Source organism: Clavelina lepadiformis, chromosome 5 (genome assembly GCF_947623445.1).
Source record: "Clavelina lepadiformis chromosome 5, kaClaLepa1.1, whole genome shotgun sequence".
Lineage (NCBI taxonomy): Eukaryota > Metazoa > Chordata > Ascidiacea > Aplousobranchia > Clavelinidae > Clavelina > Clavelina lepadiformis.
Window position 1 is genome coordinate 4543748 of NC_135244.1, and position 18165 is coordinate 4561912.

The 18165-nt window shown below is 36.0% G+C and overlaps 3 protein-coding genes across 5 annotated transcripts; all 3 read right to left on the bottom strand.

Annotated features, from left to right (window-relative positions):
• Window positions 1-2551: 2551 nt before the first annotated feature.
• On the bottom strand, window positions 2552-3830 carry LOC143460292 (uncharacterized). The gene is made up of 4 exons (XM_076957745.1): window positions 3660-3830; window positions 3430-3595; window positions 3059-3231; window positions 2552-2937 (listed from the first exon to the last, which is right to left on the bottom strand). Exons 1-4 carry the CDS (start codon window positions 3702-3704, stop codon window positions 2761-2763), a joined length of 561 nt encoding a protein of 186 aa, XP_076813860.1. The 5' UTR covers window positions 3705-3830; the 3' UTR covers window positions 2552-2760.
• A 2089-nt stretch (window positions 3831-5919) lies between these two features.
• Window positions 5920-8267, bottom strand: LOC143460476 (uncharacterized). Its single transcript, XM_076957974.1, has 4 exons — window positions 7876-8267; window positions 7105-7275; window positions 6727-6917; window positions 5920-6528 (listed from the first exon to the last, which is right to left on the bottom strand). The coding sequence occupies exons 1-4, from the start codon at window positions 8051-8053 to the stop codon at window positions 6367-6369; spliced, it is 702 nt and encodes a 233-aa protein (XP_076814089.1). The 5' UTR covers window positions 8054-8267; the 3' UTR covers window positions 5920-6366.
• Window positions 8268-8835: 568 nt separating this feature from the next.
• LOC143460477 (uncharacterized) lies at window positions 8836-14067 on the bottom strand. 3 transcript variants are annotated; one of them, XM_076957976.1, is made up of 5 exons: window positions 14006-14067; window positions 11863-12056; window positions 10143-10316; window positions 9684-9862; window positions 8836-9430 (listed from the first exon to the last, which is right to left on the bottom strand). In XM_076957976.1, exons 2-5 carry the CDS (start codon window positions 12020-12022, stop codon window positions 9329-9331), a joined length of 615 nt encoding a protein of 204 aa, XP_076814091.1. In that variant the 5' UTR covers window positions 12023-12056; window positions 14006-14067; the 3' UTR covers window positions 8836-9328. The 3 variants fall into 3 exon arrangements, with proteins under 3 accessions (XP_076814091.1, XP_076814090.1, XP_076814092.1); XM_076957975.1 differs by lacking the exon at window positions 14006-14067 and having other exon boundaries at window positions 11863-12089; XM_076957977.1 differs by lacking the exon at window positions 14006-14067 and having other exon boundaries at window positions 8836-9476; window positions 11863-12087.
• Between the last annotated feature and the right edge of the window lie 4098 nt (window positions 14068-18165).

An 18165-nucleotide genomic window follows, 5' to 3' on the forward strand; every position in this document is an offset into this window, starting at 1 on the left:
TCCTGACTCAAAGACAAAAACTGCCTTGGAACCGGAGCTTCAATAACATTCTACCGTACAAGAGAGAAAGAATTACTTCCGTATTTTAGCCAACAAGATGACCTTGTTTACTGCAAAGACATCGAAGGGCTTCTGCTGAAAATGGGAGTGCCACAATATAGACCTCAAGAGTGGCGCTTATTCATAGACAGTTCGAAAAGGAGTTTGAAATGTGTATTGCTACATAATGGTAACAGATATGCATCTCTCCCAATTGGCCACTCAACAAAACTAAAAGAAGAGTCAACAACATTAAAACGGTATTACAGAAACTGGATTATGACTCTCACCAATGGTAAATCTGTGTAGACTTGAAGATGGTAAATTTTTTGCTTGGCCAGCAAAGCGGATATACAAAATACCCATGTTTTATCTGCTTGTGGGATAGCCGAGCGCGCACTGATCACTGGGTGAAGAAAGGGTGGCCACTTATAGATTCCATGAGAGTAGGTGAAGGTAACATCATAAATGAACCTTTAGTTGCTAGAGAGAAGATCATCATTCCACCGCTGCACATAAAACTTGGTTTGATGAAGCAATTTGTGAAAGCCTTGCCTGCAACTGGGGATTGCTTCAACTATATTTGCAGAACATTTCCTGCTTTGACCATCGAAAAGCTTAAAGCAGGCATTTTTGATGGCCCTCAGATCCGCAAACTCATAAAGGATGTGTGTTTTGTGCAGTCCATGACAGACACAGAGTCTGCTGCTTGGCAATCGTTTGTTTTAGTCACACAGAACTTTCTTGGTAACCGAAAAGCTGAAAATTACCAAGAATTGGTGGAAGATATGCTTTCCAAGTTGAAAGATTTGGGTGTGAAGATGAGTATCAAGGTTCACTATCTCTTCAGCCACTTAGATCGTTTTCCTGCAAACCTTGGTGATCTAAGTGAAGAGCAGGGAGAAAGGTTCCACCAGGACATTAAGGTCATAGAAGAGAGGTATCAGGGCAGGTGGGATGCCCATATGATGGCCGACTACTGTTGGAGTCTCCAACGTGACTGCTTGGCTGCATCACATTCCAGAAAGTCGTACAAAAGAAAATTTACAAGCATCGACTAATTTTTTTGTATTACAGTACCGATATATGATTGATTAGCGTGCTTTGACAGCTTACTAAATGTACTTTGAGCGTTACTAAAAGTAGTGTTTGTGCTTTGACGTCGCCTGTTTTTGCGTTACAAAAATCTGTTGTTTACTGCTAACATCGCCTAAGTTTTATAATTTTTGCTTGATTTTCACATGAAACATGATTCGCGTAAAGAAGGCTCTCTGTGTTAACGATTGCGTCTTTAACAATATCGCATCAGAAATAGATGAATACTGTATGCACATGATTGAAAAGACAGATGTAGACTCATCGAAGTTGTAGTATAAAGAGAATTTTACCTATGTCAAAATTTGCGTATTTTTAGCACTTTTTGAAACAAAAACATGGAATATCTCAAAAACTAGAGCCAATTCGGAAAAACTAATGCCATTTTTGGATTCAGCGACATAAAAATACCCTAAAATCGTTGAAACTTTCTTGGCACCAAAATGTGTGTTGACCAGTGTAATCTATAAATCTTCAGTTTTATCAGTTAAACTTGTTAAAATTATTTACTGCTTTCAATAAGAAAATAGAATAAGTTTTGAGAACTTAAAGCTGAAAATGTTTTTTTCTTATCTTAGCATATAGTTTATATTAGTTCCCAATTAATAGCACATAGCTTAAATAATTGAAATTATATGCAGTACAGGTCGTTGCTATCATGTTGACTGGACTATAACGCAGAAAGCGATCGCTTTATAGGGCCGGCCGCTCATCAATGATCGTTATATCTTTTTTGTCATTTAATTTCTGGAATTGGTAACATTTTGCAACAGAGGTGCATTCACTATATTGTTGCCGCAGATGACGTCGGATAGTGCTGATGAATCGTTGAAGACTCTATGGCTTGACCTAAGCATCATACTCAAAAATTCATAACTCTGCTTCAATTAAATTTTTTTTTCACTAATAAGGATTGTTTTTGCGATGCTCAAGGTAGTCCTGGCGGCCATTTCTACCTTTCTGTCCCTGTAACGACAATTCAGGAAACATCTTTGCATAAATCTTACGTATTTTCAAGTTTTTACACTCGTAAGATTTACCAAATACTGTCTTCAGCCTTTCTTTGTCCTTTAGATTTGCATGGTTTGTTAACTGGTCTTTAAATTCCTTTTACTTTTGTTTATTTTCACAACTTACTCTTTCCTTAATTTGCTCACGTCAGGTCACGGTCCGTTGATCAAACTTTGAAATTTCTCTTTATTTGTTATTAGTTACATGTTTACGGTATAACCGCTCATTACAGATTTCAGATTTCCCTTTTGAATTTAAGTTTTACGTTTTAGACTGATGCTTAATAGTTTGTCGTTGTTGGAGAAAGAGCGTTGAAAGAATAAATCATAGTCATGAAGTTCTTCTTTAGCAACCTATTTTATTAAACTTTTAAAGATTGGGGCTTGATCGAATGAAATTATTAAATTTAGAATGAAGGAAATTCAAAATAAGTTTGAAAATATTTCCTGAAGTTCTTTAATTTTCTCTGCACTTAAAGTTAAAAACAATCTCTCAGTATTATACATAAATTATTTGCAAAGCATCTACAATATCAAGGCACAACTAATAAATTACAAAACTAATGCAACCAACGTTTCACAGTAGCCATAAAACAAGAAATAAAAGGTCCTTGATCTAATACGCGTAGTTCACTCTACTCTGTCTTTGCGGTGGGTCTTTGTATAGAGCTTGAGTTGGTGGCACCGAGCTCTGAGCAACCGGATTTTGATATCCGCCTCCACTTTGAGTGACGGATGTAGTCTGGTATTGGGATGAAGATATATACTGCCCCTGTTGCTGCTGCGGATCCACCTGAAAGATGAAACACGTCAGAAATTAGCCGGATGAAATGAAAGTTCGGCAAACTATAATAAGCTACTCACAAACATTTTCAGTTAGTTTAGAACGAAGCATGTTTGGCTAAAACTCATACCTGTTGCTTCGGTTTTGTATTACCAGCCACTATTTCAAATGAACCAGCAAGTATGTAAAGTACTGCGCTTGCCCAGCACGCCGAATAGGCCCATGCGAAATACCACGATAGACCAAGGTAGCCGAGTATGATGAGCACGGTATAGGCGATCATTCCGCAAAAGGTAAGAATACCTTCGGCAAAAATACTTATTACTATAATGGGACTTTGCCGTTAATACATAATGCAACGTTTCATAAGTTTGCGGGTGTAACATTCATGTTTCCTGAAAGCTTTTCAACGTACACACTTTTCCTCTACACGATATCACCACATTTCATAGAACTGAAAATCTCGCTCCGCACTTAGCAACAAAGCGACGCACAACTCACCCCCTATGAGATCAAGGGCCCCTTCTGCGATGTAAATGTTCTTTTTTTTCTCAGAATTGACAAACCAACCGACTGTGTGAAGAATTATGCTGAAGCTGAAGAATACGGCGGCTACAATGAACGACACGAGCCACAAACGACGAAGTGTCATTGAATGCGTCCCAAGCTAAATAACATGTGGTATAACTGCTTGAGCTAACTGAAACTGCTCATTAAAAGTAAGTTATTACCTTTAGTCGAGCAAGCGTTGTTGACACAAACCCGATAAATTCCATTCTCAACGCTTCCAACGACTGCCCAACCAGAATTGCATTGGGTCGCTATGAATAAGCCCAAAGCAACCCATTTGCAAATTGATCCCAAGAATTTAAAACCAGCCTGCGACATTCTTAAACACTGCCTGATCTATAGAAAACAAACGAATAAAGTTTTAAAGAAATTCAATTGTAATTAGTTTACTAGAAACAGCAGGCCTACAGTATAAGGGATTAGAGAGCATGGCTATACAGATCCTTTCAAAGGTAAAATTAAATGCACACGTAAGCGATATAAAGAGATTAGTAAGCTATCTTACTTTACAATTGTTTCCCAAATTGCCCCGATTTTTTCAATAATAATGAATTTGTGTATCTAGATACAGTTAATTCCTAACATTTATGCTGACGTAATCGAGTATAACTTCAAAGTTTTCTTTCTATCATATTTCATCTTTGAGTTATATGCAATCAATCAATCAACTGTTCCAGTAAGTACGGTACTTGAATTCTAATTTCTGTTCTGTTTTGAAACATTTCTCTAAATTAGAAAAAACGCTTCCTGTTCCTTCTGTTACATACTCTAGTGCACGGTCAAACAATTCTCTTCACGTCCTATAAGTTTAATTACAAACAATTTAAGTTGTTTTGATCAAATCATTTCAATCTTCTCCACTTATCACATGCCAGCAAGCTCTAAATGTCACGACCCTCAACCACGTGAAATGCATGTAATGTATCTGATGTGATTGTAAACCATGCTAATTGAACGAATACGGTTACGTGCGTTCCTTGGTTACCAGAAGAGGTTTCTTCTTTAATTTAGGTGACCTGTACCTTATATTAGTTCTGGCCTTTTGTAGTTAGAACAATCAACCATTCCCAAAACGTTTGCTTTCCTATTCTTTTGTGCGCAATGTTTGTTACTATACGTGAATGCGTTGTTTGCATACGTAAGGTGTGAGCCGCTTAAAAATAATGAATGATGACGTCGCGCTTTTCATTCACATTGTCATGTAGGTGTGGTTTAGATCATTGAATATGTGTTCATCGATTCTCTTCACCAGAGATTATATTTTTGGGTTTTATGTTTGGTTTACAATAGGAAAAGTGCTAGGGAAAACCTACTCCTGTACAAAATTGTAGGGTATATACACATTGGTCGAAGTAGGCCTAAAACCGAAAAATTAAAAGTTACCAACCCCTTTTGGTCAATGCTTTGTTTGTCACATTAACTTGATTACTACCTAGTTTTATTTACCGTGTACACTGCAGCGGTTTTCAACCTGGGGGTCGCGACCCCCAGGTGGGTCGTTTGCCTTTTCTCTGGGGGTCAAGAAGACGACAATTAAACACCAATCACTATTACGAGAATGCCAATTCAATAAATGAGTATTTTTTTTAACAGAGTGGTATCATAATTTATGTTATTTTTAATTATATTTTCTGTGCTATCGCGCATACACAAATGTCTTACATATGCCTGAATCAAAATTTTTGGAAGGGGATCGTTAGTTACATTGGGTTGTTAAAATGGGTTGCGGTATGAAAAAGGTTGAAAACCACTGGTGTACAGTAACCATATAATCATATCACTAACCTCCATACTACAGTAATAACAATTTAAAGTTGAAAGTTGGCGCATTTTCAAATTAAACGTGACAAGCACTTATTTACCAAGCTTGTGATTGTTTTAATTCGTAAATTCAATTGTGTCACTGCGGGTAGAAGTGATTGGCACCAAACACTGATCTTCTTTCCACCGTTTGTTTGATCATTTCAGTTTGAGTTAAACTTTACAGCTGTGTGTTTCTTATTGCAAACAGGCTAATTTGTTCATATATAACGCAAGTATTTTGCCTGCTTTGGCTTACGTCCTGCGCTAGAGCATCGACAAACTGGAAAGCGTTATGCTTTTCAACAGGTAGCCGTTTTACCATTAGCATAAGATAACTTCATCATAACGTTGCTTGGTAACATGAGCGCGGTATTCTACAGTATATGTGGGTGAGATGGATAACTTAAATATTCTAATTGTTCTCAGCATTAGTCAATTGTTCTTTTTCGTCAAGTTCGACGTCTTTTTTGTGTGCTTATAGCAGTGGTCAAAGACTAACAGTTACGTACGTAGTGCTGGCTCTATAGTGTGACAGTTTGTCGTTCGATAAGGTATTTGTTACAGGTATAGCACAAGACACAGATGAACAGGATCACTTTACATTGTACAAAGATACCATATTTTTAATAACTGTAATCAAATAACTTTAGTTCGTTGTAAGTCTAAAAACATTCCTTTGATTTTAACTGTCATAATAGTTGTATTGTCCTACACACACTGTACAATTTTATGCGAGTACAACTACAGTTCACCAAGCTTATCTTTTCTTCGTTTTCAAGAAGATGGTAACAAAACATAAAGAAAAAAATAAACTAACAGTCAAATATGACTAGCATGACGACGGCAACAATTTGAATCTAAACGTGAATTTTATATGAATTAAAGCATATCTGTACTTAAAACTGATCCCTAAAATTATATACAAGCAGTAAAAGGCACAAATTAGAAAAGCAATACTTCTTTTAAGCGCTTTTTTGATGACAACTGGTAATTAATAAAAGTCAAATACTACTGCTAATTGTTATACATTGTGTATCGCCTGGTGTCGACATTAATTACAACTGGTTAATACGGGCTTTGATATGTAGTAGTGGTCTGTGCTCCATACACATTAGGGTAAACATGCTCCTGGTAAGGCGGAGGGGGCGGCATCGTTTGCGGGGGGTACGAAACTCCAGTGGTCTTGTATGTAACCGTCGTAACGTTGACTTGAGGGTTGTTAGGTTGCTACGATCGTCGACATAAAAAAAAGGTTTTTATTCGTTTAAGTTGCGGAAAATTAAAGTATCAATAAATTCTTGTAATTTTATATCGTATTTTACACAACTTAAAATAATGGTAGTCATGTAAAATAGCACGGTTACAACAATTTACACAATAAAAATAAATTCTAAAAGTCATTGGTATAACTTAGATATTATTTACAGTCGCATTCGCTGCAGCTGAACGATATGAAGGTGACGCCGCCAGCATCAATGAGCCGGCTACAACCAAGAGAATCGCAGCAGGCCAAGCGGCCGAATAACCACTACTTAAAGCCCACTGGGTTTGGCCGACGGCAAATTGAGTGGTGATGATTATGGTAAATGCCACTATTCCACCCATGAGGAAAGATCCTGGTCAAAGTAAAATTTCATACACAACCATAACAAATAACTTAATAGTGTTGTTTTGATGTGGATTTTACATTAGATTAAGAATAACCTTGTTTGGTTTTATGCAGAGAAATATATAAAAAGCCCAAATAAGATTAAAATTTTGTAATAAATGTATTAAGTTTGAGTTTGGCTTGTTTTACTTTACCAGCCATGATGTGGATTGATCCTTCTAGACGAAGTCGCTTTCCGATTTGGCGCGGGTCGCTCACGAAGAAATTGGCGAAGTGAAGCAATATGCTACAACCGACAGCAATATCAGCGATGATGAAGAAAATCCGAGCAACATAAGACGCGTATACATCGTTATCAGTCCAGGCTAAAAAGTATAAATATAGTTTAAGTTATCAGTTTGGCGTGAACAAGGGTAATGGTAATGATAACGGTTGCAATAGTTTTCCTTCGTCTTGACCTCGCCAACATCGATATCTTATGCAGCAAATAAAATTACGAATGTCAGTTGAAAAACGTCTCTTTGAAGAGACAGAGCTGTAAAGAGTTGCTTTGCCTTTAACCCAAACTTATTTTACTTAGGGCTATAGTACAATGCATATTGTACCTCATACACGAAATAAAGAACTACAGCATTGATGTTTGGTGAGGCGTTTTCACGTAAAGGAGACCTAGGTTATGACAACTGTGGAGAACTGTGAAATTGTATACATCAATCAAAAGGCACTTCATTGGAACATCGAAATCAATTGAAAACTTGACTTTTTAACTAAAAGTTTTTAATTATACCATTGGATAACGAACGGTAAGAAAAAAATGACATTTTTACTGTTGGTAAACATGGATGAAGGTAGTAATGTGTTGATACAGCAGATTAATAGTACTTTTTACACCAAAGTTATAAATCGGTTTTTAATTTACTTGTAGTTTGTTGCATGTTTAGGCTAAAAGTGGGTTGAAAACTTACCAAAATATGTGCAAAATCCGGACGTACACGAACTAAAGAGCCCAAGCTCAAATTCGAAATTGCCTATGGTCTGAACAAACCAGGCCCTGTTCAACTGAGATGATATCAAAAAGCCAAATCCTATCCACATACAAATGGAAGCGACTAAACGGATCCATTGGCCACTATGAGTTACCATTTCTTTAAGAGTGTAACTTGTGTTGACCTGACTTTGCTGATATTTGTTGTTGTAATATTCTAGCAACGCCAATAGGCCTATATTGCTCCGTCTAATCGTACTCTTGTAAAGTATTTTAAAACTTTAGGTAAGTTGTTTTTCTATTAAACCTTTCCCAATTGTATTTTAAAGCTTGCGCTAACTTAGTGTTTCAGTCGACAAGTCCTGAACCCAAGCTTACTTTATGAGCGGTTCATCCTGTCGTTAGGCACTTTGTTGTAGCTTCTTTGTAATGTGATACGACACAATAGCTCCTCGGCGATTGTTTTCCGCTTTTCAAGCAGAGAATGAATTACTCTGAATGAAACATTGAGTGTATACATGATATGTGTTTTCATAAGTTGAAGTAGCTCTACCTTAAAACGCCTGTTTTCATTACAAGCTGCTTATACTTTCATTAAAAAGATTATGCCACCAAGTATAAATTATACAGTTTAACCCAATAGAAACAACAAACATTTGCTGTTGGGTGTCGCTATGGAGCATAAATTCCTACTGCATGTAGTATAGCTTTGTACATAATATGAAAGCATGCTGAATGCATTTCCCTTCACCGTTAACATAAACAAGGTAACTCCGGAACTCATTCTTATTTTTGTACTAAACTTATTTATTCCTCCTAGGTCATCACTGGCGCTAAAGTATCACATGCAGGCTGGCTTGAAATATGTTAGTAACTGCAACTGTATACTAGAGCAAGGAGCTTTTGCTCTAACAACGACAACTCTTTGATGTATAAGATCTCAATTTAAAACAAGTAGTTTATATCGGTTTGGAGTCTACAGAAGTTTTGTTATAATTCAAATTATGTTGAATGGAAACAGTTTAAAGACGGATTTTACAAAACAAATTATAGTTGCAATTGTTACCATATCTGCTGCAGTTATTGCAAAAGTTACTGATCCGACGTTAAGTGTTGGAAGTCCAACTTATCGACAATGTAGAGTTTAAAGTACTTAACGCCAGAAAGTTTACGGTGTACAGCATTTCATACAGTGCACTCAGTAGGCCTATAGCGTATATGTAGGAAGGTAGGAAGCAGCAGAAGTTACTGTATAAGCGAATGCAAAAAGTAATCAAGAAATCATCAGCAACATTAATGCCATCGATATCATATCATTCTTCCGTCATCATTTTTTAAACAGCAAAAGGCGTTGGTAGCGGTTGGTAGTTAGTAAAGAGTGCAATAGAAAATAATCTATTCATCCCAAAAAGCAAGCGGTACTAAGCAAGCCATCAATCGTCGTGTTTAGCTGATGCAGGGTTTAAATGTCCACCACCAGGAAAAGCAGTCGTGTCGTATAAAGTTGATTGTAAAGGCGCACTTGGATAGCTTTGCTGTCGAAAAGAGTTGGTTTAGAAGTCTCGCTTTCCACTAAAAGCTCTATAAACATTACAGAGGACATGAAAGCATGTTCACCATAGCAAAACGTTTGGTCTAAATAAGAAAAAGCTCGCAGTGTACTCAGAAACTTCAGTAAATGCAGGTTAATTTTAAATATATGAAGATATAAATGTCTGGAGCAAACGAACTTTCTGACAGGGAATGATCCACAAAAAGGTAACAGGAACAAATAAACAATCAACTTACCGATGTCTCCATGGATCCGGATGCGACTGCAAAAGATCCCCCGATGACGTAAAAAGTCCCGCTTACCCAACCGAGACTGTATGTCCAACCAAAAGTCCAATATTCGGTAACGTTTGGAGCAGTATAGAGAATAATGATCAACACAGTGTACGCTACCATTCCTCCCAAAGTAATTAACCCTGCATTAAAATATGAGATAACTGTAGCTGCATGCATGCTAATGCTAGGAGAAAGTGCCACGACAACCGTACGCAATGTGACTTAATTCATGATAATCGAGGGAAGAAAAAGCCGAAATAGTTTACAATGCGACCAAAAACACAGTTTTCAAGCACAGTATTAAAAACACAGTATTCCATGGTGTTCTACAGTCTGTAACAGTTCAGTTGTATAGTTAAGTTCTGTTCTACAGTCTTTAACGACGGATATCAACGTGTCCAGATATTTCTTTAACTTTACCTCCAATAATGTCCAAAGCTCCTTCCGCTTTGTACAAGGCCAGTTTCTTCTCGTAGTCAGCGCACCAGGAGTAAATGTGAGGAACGATGCCTACTGCTATGAAAACCGCTGCACCGATCATAACAATGCGAGCGACGAAGTTGTGGAGGTTTTCTTTATCGTTCGGATCCCAGCCTAACCGGATGAAAAAATGAGAAAAAATGATTCCAAAAAGTTACAACTGCACCAACGATAAAACTTGTGACTATTGCTATAGGCCTAGGTACCAATTGTTTTATTGTGTTAGCCTACCAAATAACATTGTCGTATGACTATAAATAGTTCAGTTATACTGAAAGGTTAATATAGTACAGGGGTTCCCAACCTTTTTTGCTGCTCGTACCCCTTTGTCAGGTCAGAGCATTCTTCGTACCCCCAAAAAAATTCTGATGGAATTTTTCATATATATATTGCTAAATTAAATTGCTTTTATAGCTCAATTAAACGTTAAACCGGTATTTCACACAAAAATGCAAAAATCACAAAAAGAAATTAAATGTCAGTTATTTTGTTTGAGGCTCAGGCTTTGAGGCTTTTAACTACATATTTAATACGAAAAGTGAAAAGAGAACACATGTGTAAAACAGATAGTCTGGAAAGAATACGTACTGGCATGTTAGCACATTGGCAAGCAAGCTGAGGCATTATGGGTAGAGATCAACCACAGTTGGCGCTATTTACATTTAGCAACAATCTAACACAGTGCTCTTCAAGCTTTTTGTCAACGGGGAACCCCTCATGTACTTTCGCGTTTGTCACGGAACCCCACTAACAAAAGTTTAGAAATTACGAATTGCTTGGTCAGAAAATAAAATATTTCGTTATTACACTGTTACACTTCAAAAAATAATTAGACATTTCAAAACATAAACAGTTATTACAAAAGTTATAAAGTCAGACATTTAATGACTCTGTTGTTGTTGTTGTTGTTGCTTTTCTTATACAATCTTCTTAAATCGAGGCTCAACGTTGCTTAATGCAATTCTCATACACATATCGACACCCTTCCAGTCTGTACTCTCTACTCAGTCTGCTTGTACTTCTGTGATCTGTACATCGGCAACATTATGACTGTGATGCAACAATAACGTTCTTGTTAACAGCAAGTGCCGTAACAATTATATCAATGTTTTATTCGGTTGTTGACTGCACTCAACTTCTTGTTTAACAAACTGGCCTACTTGGAGTATGAATGCGGTGCAGTGATCTAAAAAAATCGGAATGACGCATCAAAATGCCGATTGCCGAAGCAAGAAATCAATTTCCCTAAATAAACGAGGAACCCTTAAAACTCACGGAACCCCACTACATGTTCCGCGGAACCCCTGTTGAAGAGCACTGATCTAACAATAAGCTTCTTAAAACATCTGTTACAGTCTTAATTCTAGCTGTTGCGCAAAACAAAATGGTAGTGACAGTTCATTTAATATAAAAACAATGAGGTGTCCGTTTTGCCCCGCCTTCCCTTACTTTCTCTAGTTGTTTTTTGTTTTACTGTTTTTTTTTCAAAGCAAAGACCGTAATAGCATAATATCATTTAAAATTCCAAAATAAAACCGTACTGCGAAATCTGTTTGAAAAGCTGCTCTGTGGCCCAAGGATCTTCGTACCCCTTGATGTTCAATCTCGTACCCCCAGTTGGGAAACCCTGATATAGTAGGTTAGCATCAGAGGTACAAACCCAGCGAAGTGCAAACAGTTCCGTTGCACGCTCGAAATATTCCTGTTTCGATCCCTTCAGAAATATACCAAGACACGTTGACCTGAGCAACAACGAAAAGACCAAGCGCTACCCATTTCAGAAAGGAAGCATACATTCTTAGAAGTGTCTGCGGCTGCATTTTTGTTTAAATTTTCCAGCAGCTGTTTTCTTTCTCTGCAAAATAATTTACTGTAAATATTAAGTAAACATTTACCTTGCGATGATCTAATAATAAACGCTCGTTACGCGTCCTGACTTTGTTTTGGTTTTAATCTTTCCTACGCCTATAATTGTAACTGAGAGATATCGGAACAGCTTAAATTCTTTGTCTTAAGCTATTAGACTGTTCTGTAGACGCTTGGTAATTTGATATGGTCGGTTTCTGTAATGTAGAATACACGAAGGAAATGTTACGCGTTATCAAATGAAGATATTCCGTTAGCAATTTTCAAAACACAGAAAATGTTATTTTTGGTAGAAAAATCGATTTACAATAACGGATCTTTATATAGACCAGTCTTGAAAGCGTGATGTAAAGATTGCTCGGCAAAATGACTAACAAAGGAAGGTTTATAAAAACAAAAAATGATATCGTGAAGCCTGAATTGGCCTTTGCTGGCTACATCTATCAATGTGCTCAGCGCTTATGTCATTGCGCTACACCATCTCAAACAATCTTATAGAAACAACGCGTTCGACTACATGAAAAATGTTTTACTCCGCAATTTAAGAAAACGTTTTCTCAGCACAGCCACATAAAGACACCTGTAATAATACTGTAATTTTCTACAAAACTTTCTGATGTTCCATAGGTACAATTATCTTAGTGATTCATTGCCATAAGCGTACACATATGAATTGGTAACCTGAGCTGGGCAAAGGCCGCTTACTACAGATTTGAGGATAGTATTAGTTTTAACATTGGCAACGCCCATAATTCGTTCGATTTTTCGTCAAAAAAAATTCACGCATCAGCAGTTTCGACATTCTAGGAAAGACTTTATCCATTTACAGAAACCGAAATATCAAGACATCAATCGACTTTACAAGCTTAAAACACAGCTATCACGTTCATTGAAATGAAGAATGATTTCAAACGTTAAGACATTAATTTTTTTTCGTCAATTTCATTTAAGCTAAATAAGATCGGATTTCAAAACGTTTTTGCTGCCTATTGTATTCGCTATGACTTGAAGTTATCAATCGCTTTAGCGTTGGCTACAACCATCAAAGGAAAGATTTCACGTCCAGACAAAGTTTTATTATTCGACATTAACCACCATTAAAAATGGTTTAACAATTATGGAAATAACAAACACGTTTGGAAACCATGCAGTACCAGTACCTAAACTTTTGTTAAAGTAAACCAATTGCCTTTTTCTAACTGTTGTCTATTGGGAAGCAACCGATTTTTGTAAGAGTATAAAGTACATGTTGCCGTTGTTGACTATGAGAAGACACGAATATAGTTAAAAATATTTTTAAGGTTTTGTACAAAACGACACCGATTTGAACAAAGAGTAGCTTAGATAAATAAAACTTGCTGAGAAATCTTCGTCGTTTTCGTTTAATAATAAAACCGGGCTCACAGAAACATATCTGTGAATACAATATTATCTGCTAAAATCTGTTACTAAAACAATGTTTTAGCTTTGTTAAAATCCTTTTTCTCAATAGCTTTACTGTATAGTAAAATTTGCTATTTGGTCTATAGTAAAACCAGTTATAGGCTGTTTTGCGCAATATCGCCTCTTCCTTCTCGCAATTTCAAATCCGTTCAAAGATTTAGGTTAGTCCGAATGGAGCTTAATTTAGTTTGCTGCTGCCTCCTGCTGTTTTCATTGTTGTTTTGATGTAAGACATACAAGAGAGCGAATGGAATAATTTAGCAAATCGTTCTTGCGTAAAACTGGGTCGACCGAATGAGCTAAACTAGGGCAAATCTGCCAACGCACTACTGGTTTATGGGAAGATAAAAAGACTAAAATATAAACCTAAAACTTTTATATGACAACTTTACAACCACTGAGAATGCTGAGTTGAACGACTAATAAGAAAGTGATCAATATGCCAACAAACAAACACTACATTTCTGCGGCAAGCACATCACTGCGCTTATTTATCTTACAGAAGCCTACAAAGCTTAATCGCCTGCTGGTAGACGAACATCAATTCCTCACATAAAGGCGGTAAGCCCAGCTATTAAAACAACACGCAATAAAACAATAACTTGATGAAAACATCGCTCTCGCATATGTTGCTTTAGGCGATTGATGGATTACGAAATATGTGTGTACACTGTTAGCCTATGCCATGCTTTACTAAACCCTATTCCACTGTCTTACTTTGTTCTTCTCGCCAGAGCAGCAGTGTTTTTATATTTCAATTGCCGATTACATCATTTTGGTACTTGACAGTAAAGTGTTAGTTTTACGTTCACAGAAGCACTTTTGTAATCGAACGTATCCCACGTCGTTCCTTGATTTGTTTAAACGATTTAGTCATACTTCAATGTCACAAAGGACGTTTTTTAGTTAAATATTTTTTTACAAAACATTAAAAGCGGAATAGGTTCAGTAGCCAATTAGAACTGTATTTTGTACTCGACATTTTGTAACTAATTTTTGTAAATATAAATAATTAACTTTGTTTATTGGCAACCACGCCAAAAAGAACTCTTACACTTACAGTAATAGGGCGTCAGAAATTATGAACAGAAGTGAGGAGAATTGTTTGATTACTGATTAGTGTCCAATAAGTTGATTATCGTTAAAACTATTCAAAGTTTAAAGTAAACACTTGTAAAATAAAATCGAACTAGATAACTGGTGGACAATTTTACGTATTCATAGTCGTTTTTAACTGATTAGGCACAAAAAATTTAATCTTACTAACATAAACAAACTGTAATTCCAAATCTGCGCAAATGAACAGAAAGCAACCGGCAGATGATGTATCTCAACATACTCGGACTTTGCGACGCGCTCCTGGTAGTCTATGTCGTCATATGTTCGATAACAACCAGACGCTAAACGAGTTGTTATGAAAAACGAACTTAATCTCAACCCACAAAAATGTTGAGACCAGACCATTAAAATTTTGATCCCAACTTATTCGAGTTTTAATTCAGCCAATTTCAATCTTGAGCCCATCGGTTTAATCTGTCAAAATCCGTTATTGCCAGTATGCACAACGCAACAATAACCCTTGTCGGGCTCGAAGCTAAAATAGACCACAGGCTCTATATTCAAACAGGTTGGGTTTAAGATTGAAATGGGTTGACTTTAATTTATTTCTCCGTCACAAGTACGTCTCACCAGACACCGTCGCAGCTGGTTCAAAATGCAGTCGGCTGAGTCAAATCCGAAAAGAAACAAACATTTTTTTCACCGTATAGTTCCACCTTAGGTCAAGACTTTAGTTTGTCTGGTCCGAACACAAAGATGTTACAACGGGACGCTTTTTATATTAATGACGTAATACATTTGTCACGAACTAAGTTCAAAACAGCTTGAATAAATTTGTTAAAGCAGTCCTTAAAAATTCTCCGTTTCGATCACGTTAACTTTAAAACAGGATTGCTGAATTTTACAGTTCAAAGTAGGTTTACTTCACCGCATCACCCCTAAAATTTACTTTATTAAAACGACTTAAACGCTTCGTAGCAAACCAATAACACGTTGTTCAATCTCATACATTGGATATTACCATGAAATAGTCACGTTTCAATGAATTTCTTTTACAAGTTTTTTTTGAACATTTATAAGGAAATTTCATGCAAGTTTTGGGCGGGGTCTTTATAAGGAGCAAATCATCCGTTATTATATATGGCAGCAGTCTCGTTACTATGCACGTTAGTGTTCCAATGTCTTTAGTACTTTAATCTATATAGACATATGAATAATATAAATTTCTAAATTCAAAAAATAATTCTTTACCCGTGACTACATGTTGAGTAGTTTAATATGTATATACTGTATGTATATATATATATGTATATATGTATTATGTATATCATACAATATTAGGCAAATAACTTTTAATTAGCAGCTTCTAATTGGTTTTATGTAAACAGCAAAACATACATTTTCCATATAAATTAAAATGGAAAATTACCCACGGTTAACGAGGAGACTTGTTTAACGTTTAATTTCGTTGCCATCTTTTATGAAAATTGTATGTATTACGTATGATACACGTAGCATGTGACCCTACATACTAAAATAAAAAATACTACACACCTCATGACAGGTGAACTTCTTCGCTTCTAAGTGCCGATATGTTGTTTCTGCCATACTGTAACAACAACTGTCACGTGTTTGATCAGCTGATGAAATCACGTGCGGTCGTGCGTGCATGACGTTAGATTATATGACGTAACAACAACAGTTGGATTACGCAATGTAAAAAAGCATCACGATTTTTTAACAACACAAAAATTGTAATTTTATTCATTATTAATTTTAATGTTACTTTTAATTGAGGTTAAGGATATACGTGTATTTTATAATGTTAACTGACTTATATATATATATATATGTATATATTTATATATATATATAGGTTTACTTGAAAACAAAAAGTTTTTATACTAAGCTGTTATTTGCAACAGTTACTGGAACAAAAGCCATGGCAAAAATTGTTCAAACTCTTCAATCATTTTACCATCTTTTTTCGCCTCAACAATGTCTGGTTTTACCATAGAATACTACAATAACAATTGTTATTAGTACTTTACAGTATGACATTCGGCGAACTGCTCTACATGATAACAATGACACCTAACGATCGTTCTTATCATAAAACATTACCACTTTATGGCGTACTATGAGTTAGTAGAGGGAATAAGACAGCCTCGTGTGAGACAATTTTATGAAAAGTTTGCATTCTAACAAATTTTCTTATAAAGAATAATGATAAATTAATTGTTTTTACATTAAGCAAATTAAACCTGCTCTTAATAACACATATAGTTTAAAAAGCGGCTGGAAAGTATTGTTTTGCCTTTATATTTGAAATTAGGAAATTTATCTTTAAAGCATATTATCTGTACGACAGTAATAATATAAATCAACAAAAGATTTAAAAGCACTAAAGATGACATAAGTCAAGGCCTTAGAAAAACCGTTTTGAAAAACATCGCTGTTGTCAATTGTTTTAATCTTATATACCTAAGGCTTATTTCGTGGCAGTTACACTATAGCGTCTCCAGAACTGGCAAGCTAATACTATACTCACCATGCAAAACGTGACGTAGTAAATATTTCCTATTATTTAAACACCTGGATTCATTGATTTAGAGCCTTCTTAGCTGTGTATTTATTTTCGCTCATATACACGTGATAAACAATATACATGAAACACCCTTCCAGACACAAGAAAATGGTAATGGATAGGAAACCTTGCTTCAATTGATTTTGTATAGTTTTGCTTAGTTAGATAGAGGTCTTGTTGATTGATCAATGTTGTAGGTAATGTATACAGGTTATAGTGGAGCATTAGGAGTTGTTTATAGTGGTGGATATATTTGTCTTTCGAAAAAAAACTTTTACTCGATCGGTAAAAACATCTTAGAAGAGCAGTATTAGCGAAATACGTACATCGATGCCATGTTTTAACCACGTTATTCACGTTTTAACGGCAGTTTTACATGTAACAACTGTTTTTGTAACATTTTTTAAATGACTTAAAACCCGCTCATACGAGCAGTCAGTGTAACGTCAGGAATGCAACATACAATTGCATAATATTTGCTTAATCGTATAGGTGATTGCATAACGGTTCCTACCGCCCAAATTCAGGGCAATATTTAACCATTTTGGTGCAAGGATATCATGCAATAAAACGTCGTAAAACGCTTTAAAACAAAACACCAACAAGCGGTGCCGTGCAGCTTACGTTAAAACGCTGCCAGATGACACTTTTACGAGGTTAGCCAAACGGCATTCTCTTTTCAGTGCAATCAAAATTTTGCAGTACAACGTATATCGAATACTTCAGTAAACGACTGTTTAGGCTTTTTACTAACTAATAATTAACTTGGTCCAGTATGTGATCAGGTTGGTAGGGACGCATTAAATGCAGGATATTTCGATAAAATTTTATTGTATAACCAACAATATGCCCCGCATTACAAACACTGAAACACAGAACCTGATTTTACGGTGTGGTGAAATGAGCAGAAATTAACCTGTCATCGATCCTGGTTACAATTGAGGATTTAGAAGATGATTTGCAGTTATAAAAAAAATTTCCAACTTTAGAAAAAATTGTTATTGTTCA

Excerpts from the sequence above, each read along its gene's own strand:
- LOC143460292 (XM_076957745.1), bottom strand. The coding sequence starts at position 3,704 with ATGGAATTTATCGGGTTTGTGTCAACAACGCTTGCTCGACTAAAG. Across the intron at positions 3,596-3,659 it reads CAACGCTTGCTCGACTAAAG|CTTGGGACGCATTCAATGAC; the intron begins GTAATAACTTAC and ends CATGTTATTTAG. Across the intron at positions 3,232-3,429 it reads GGCCCTTGATCTCATAGGGG|GTATTCTTACCTTTTGCGGA; the intron begins GTGAGTTGTGCG and ends TTTTTGCCGAAG.
- LOC143460476 (XM_076957974.1), bottom strand. The coding sequence starts at position 8,053 with ATGGTAACTCATAGTGGCCAATGGATCCGTTTAGTCGCTTCCATTTGT. Across the intron at positions 7,276-7,875 it reads CGGATTTTGCACATATTTTG|CCTGGACTGATAACGATGTA; the intron begins GTAAGTTTTCAA and ends TATACTTTTTAG. Across the intron at positions 6,918-7,104 it reads ATCAATCCACATCATGGCTG|GATCTTTCCTCATGGGTGGA; the intron begins GTAAAGTAAAAC and ends TACTTTGACCAG.
- LOC143460477 (XM_076957976.1), bottom strand. The coding sequence starts at position 12,022 with ATGCAGCCGCAGACACTTCTAAGAATGTATGCTTCCTTTCTGAAATGG. Across the intron at positions 9,863-10,142 it reads AGCTTTGGACATTATTGGAG|GGTTAATTACTTTGGGAGGA; the intron begins GTAAAGTTAAAG and ends ATTTTAATGCAG. Across the intron at positions 9,431-9,683 it reads CCGGATCCATGGAGACATCG|CAAAGCTATCCAAGTGCGCC; the intron begins GTAAGTTGATTG and ends TCTTTTCGACAG.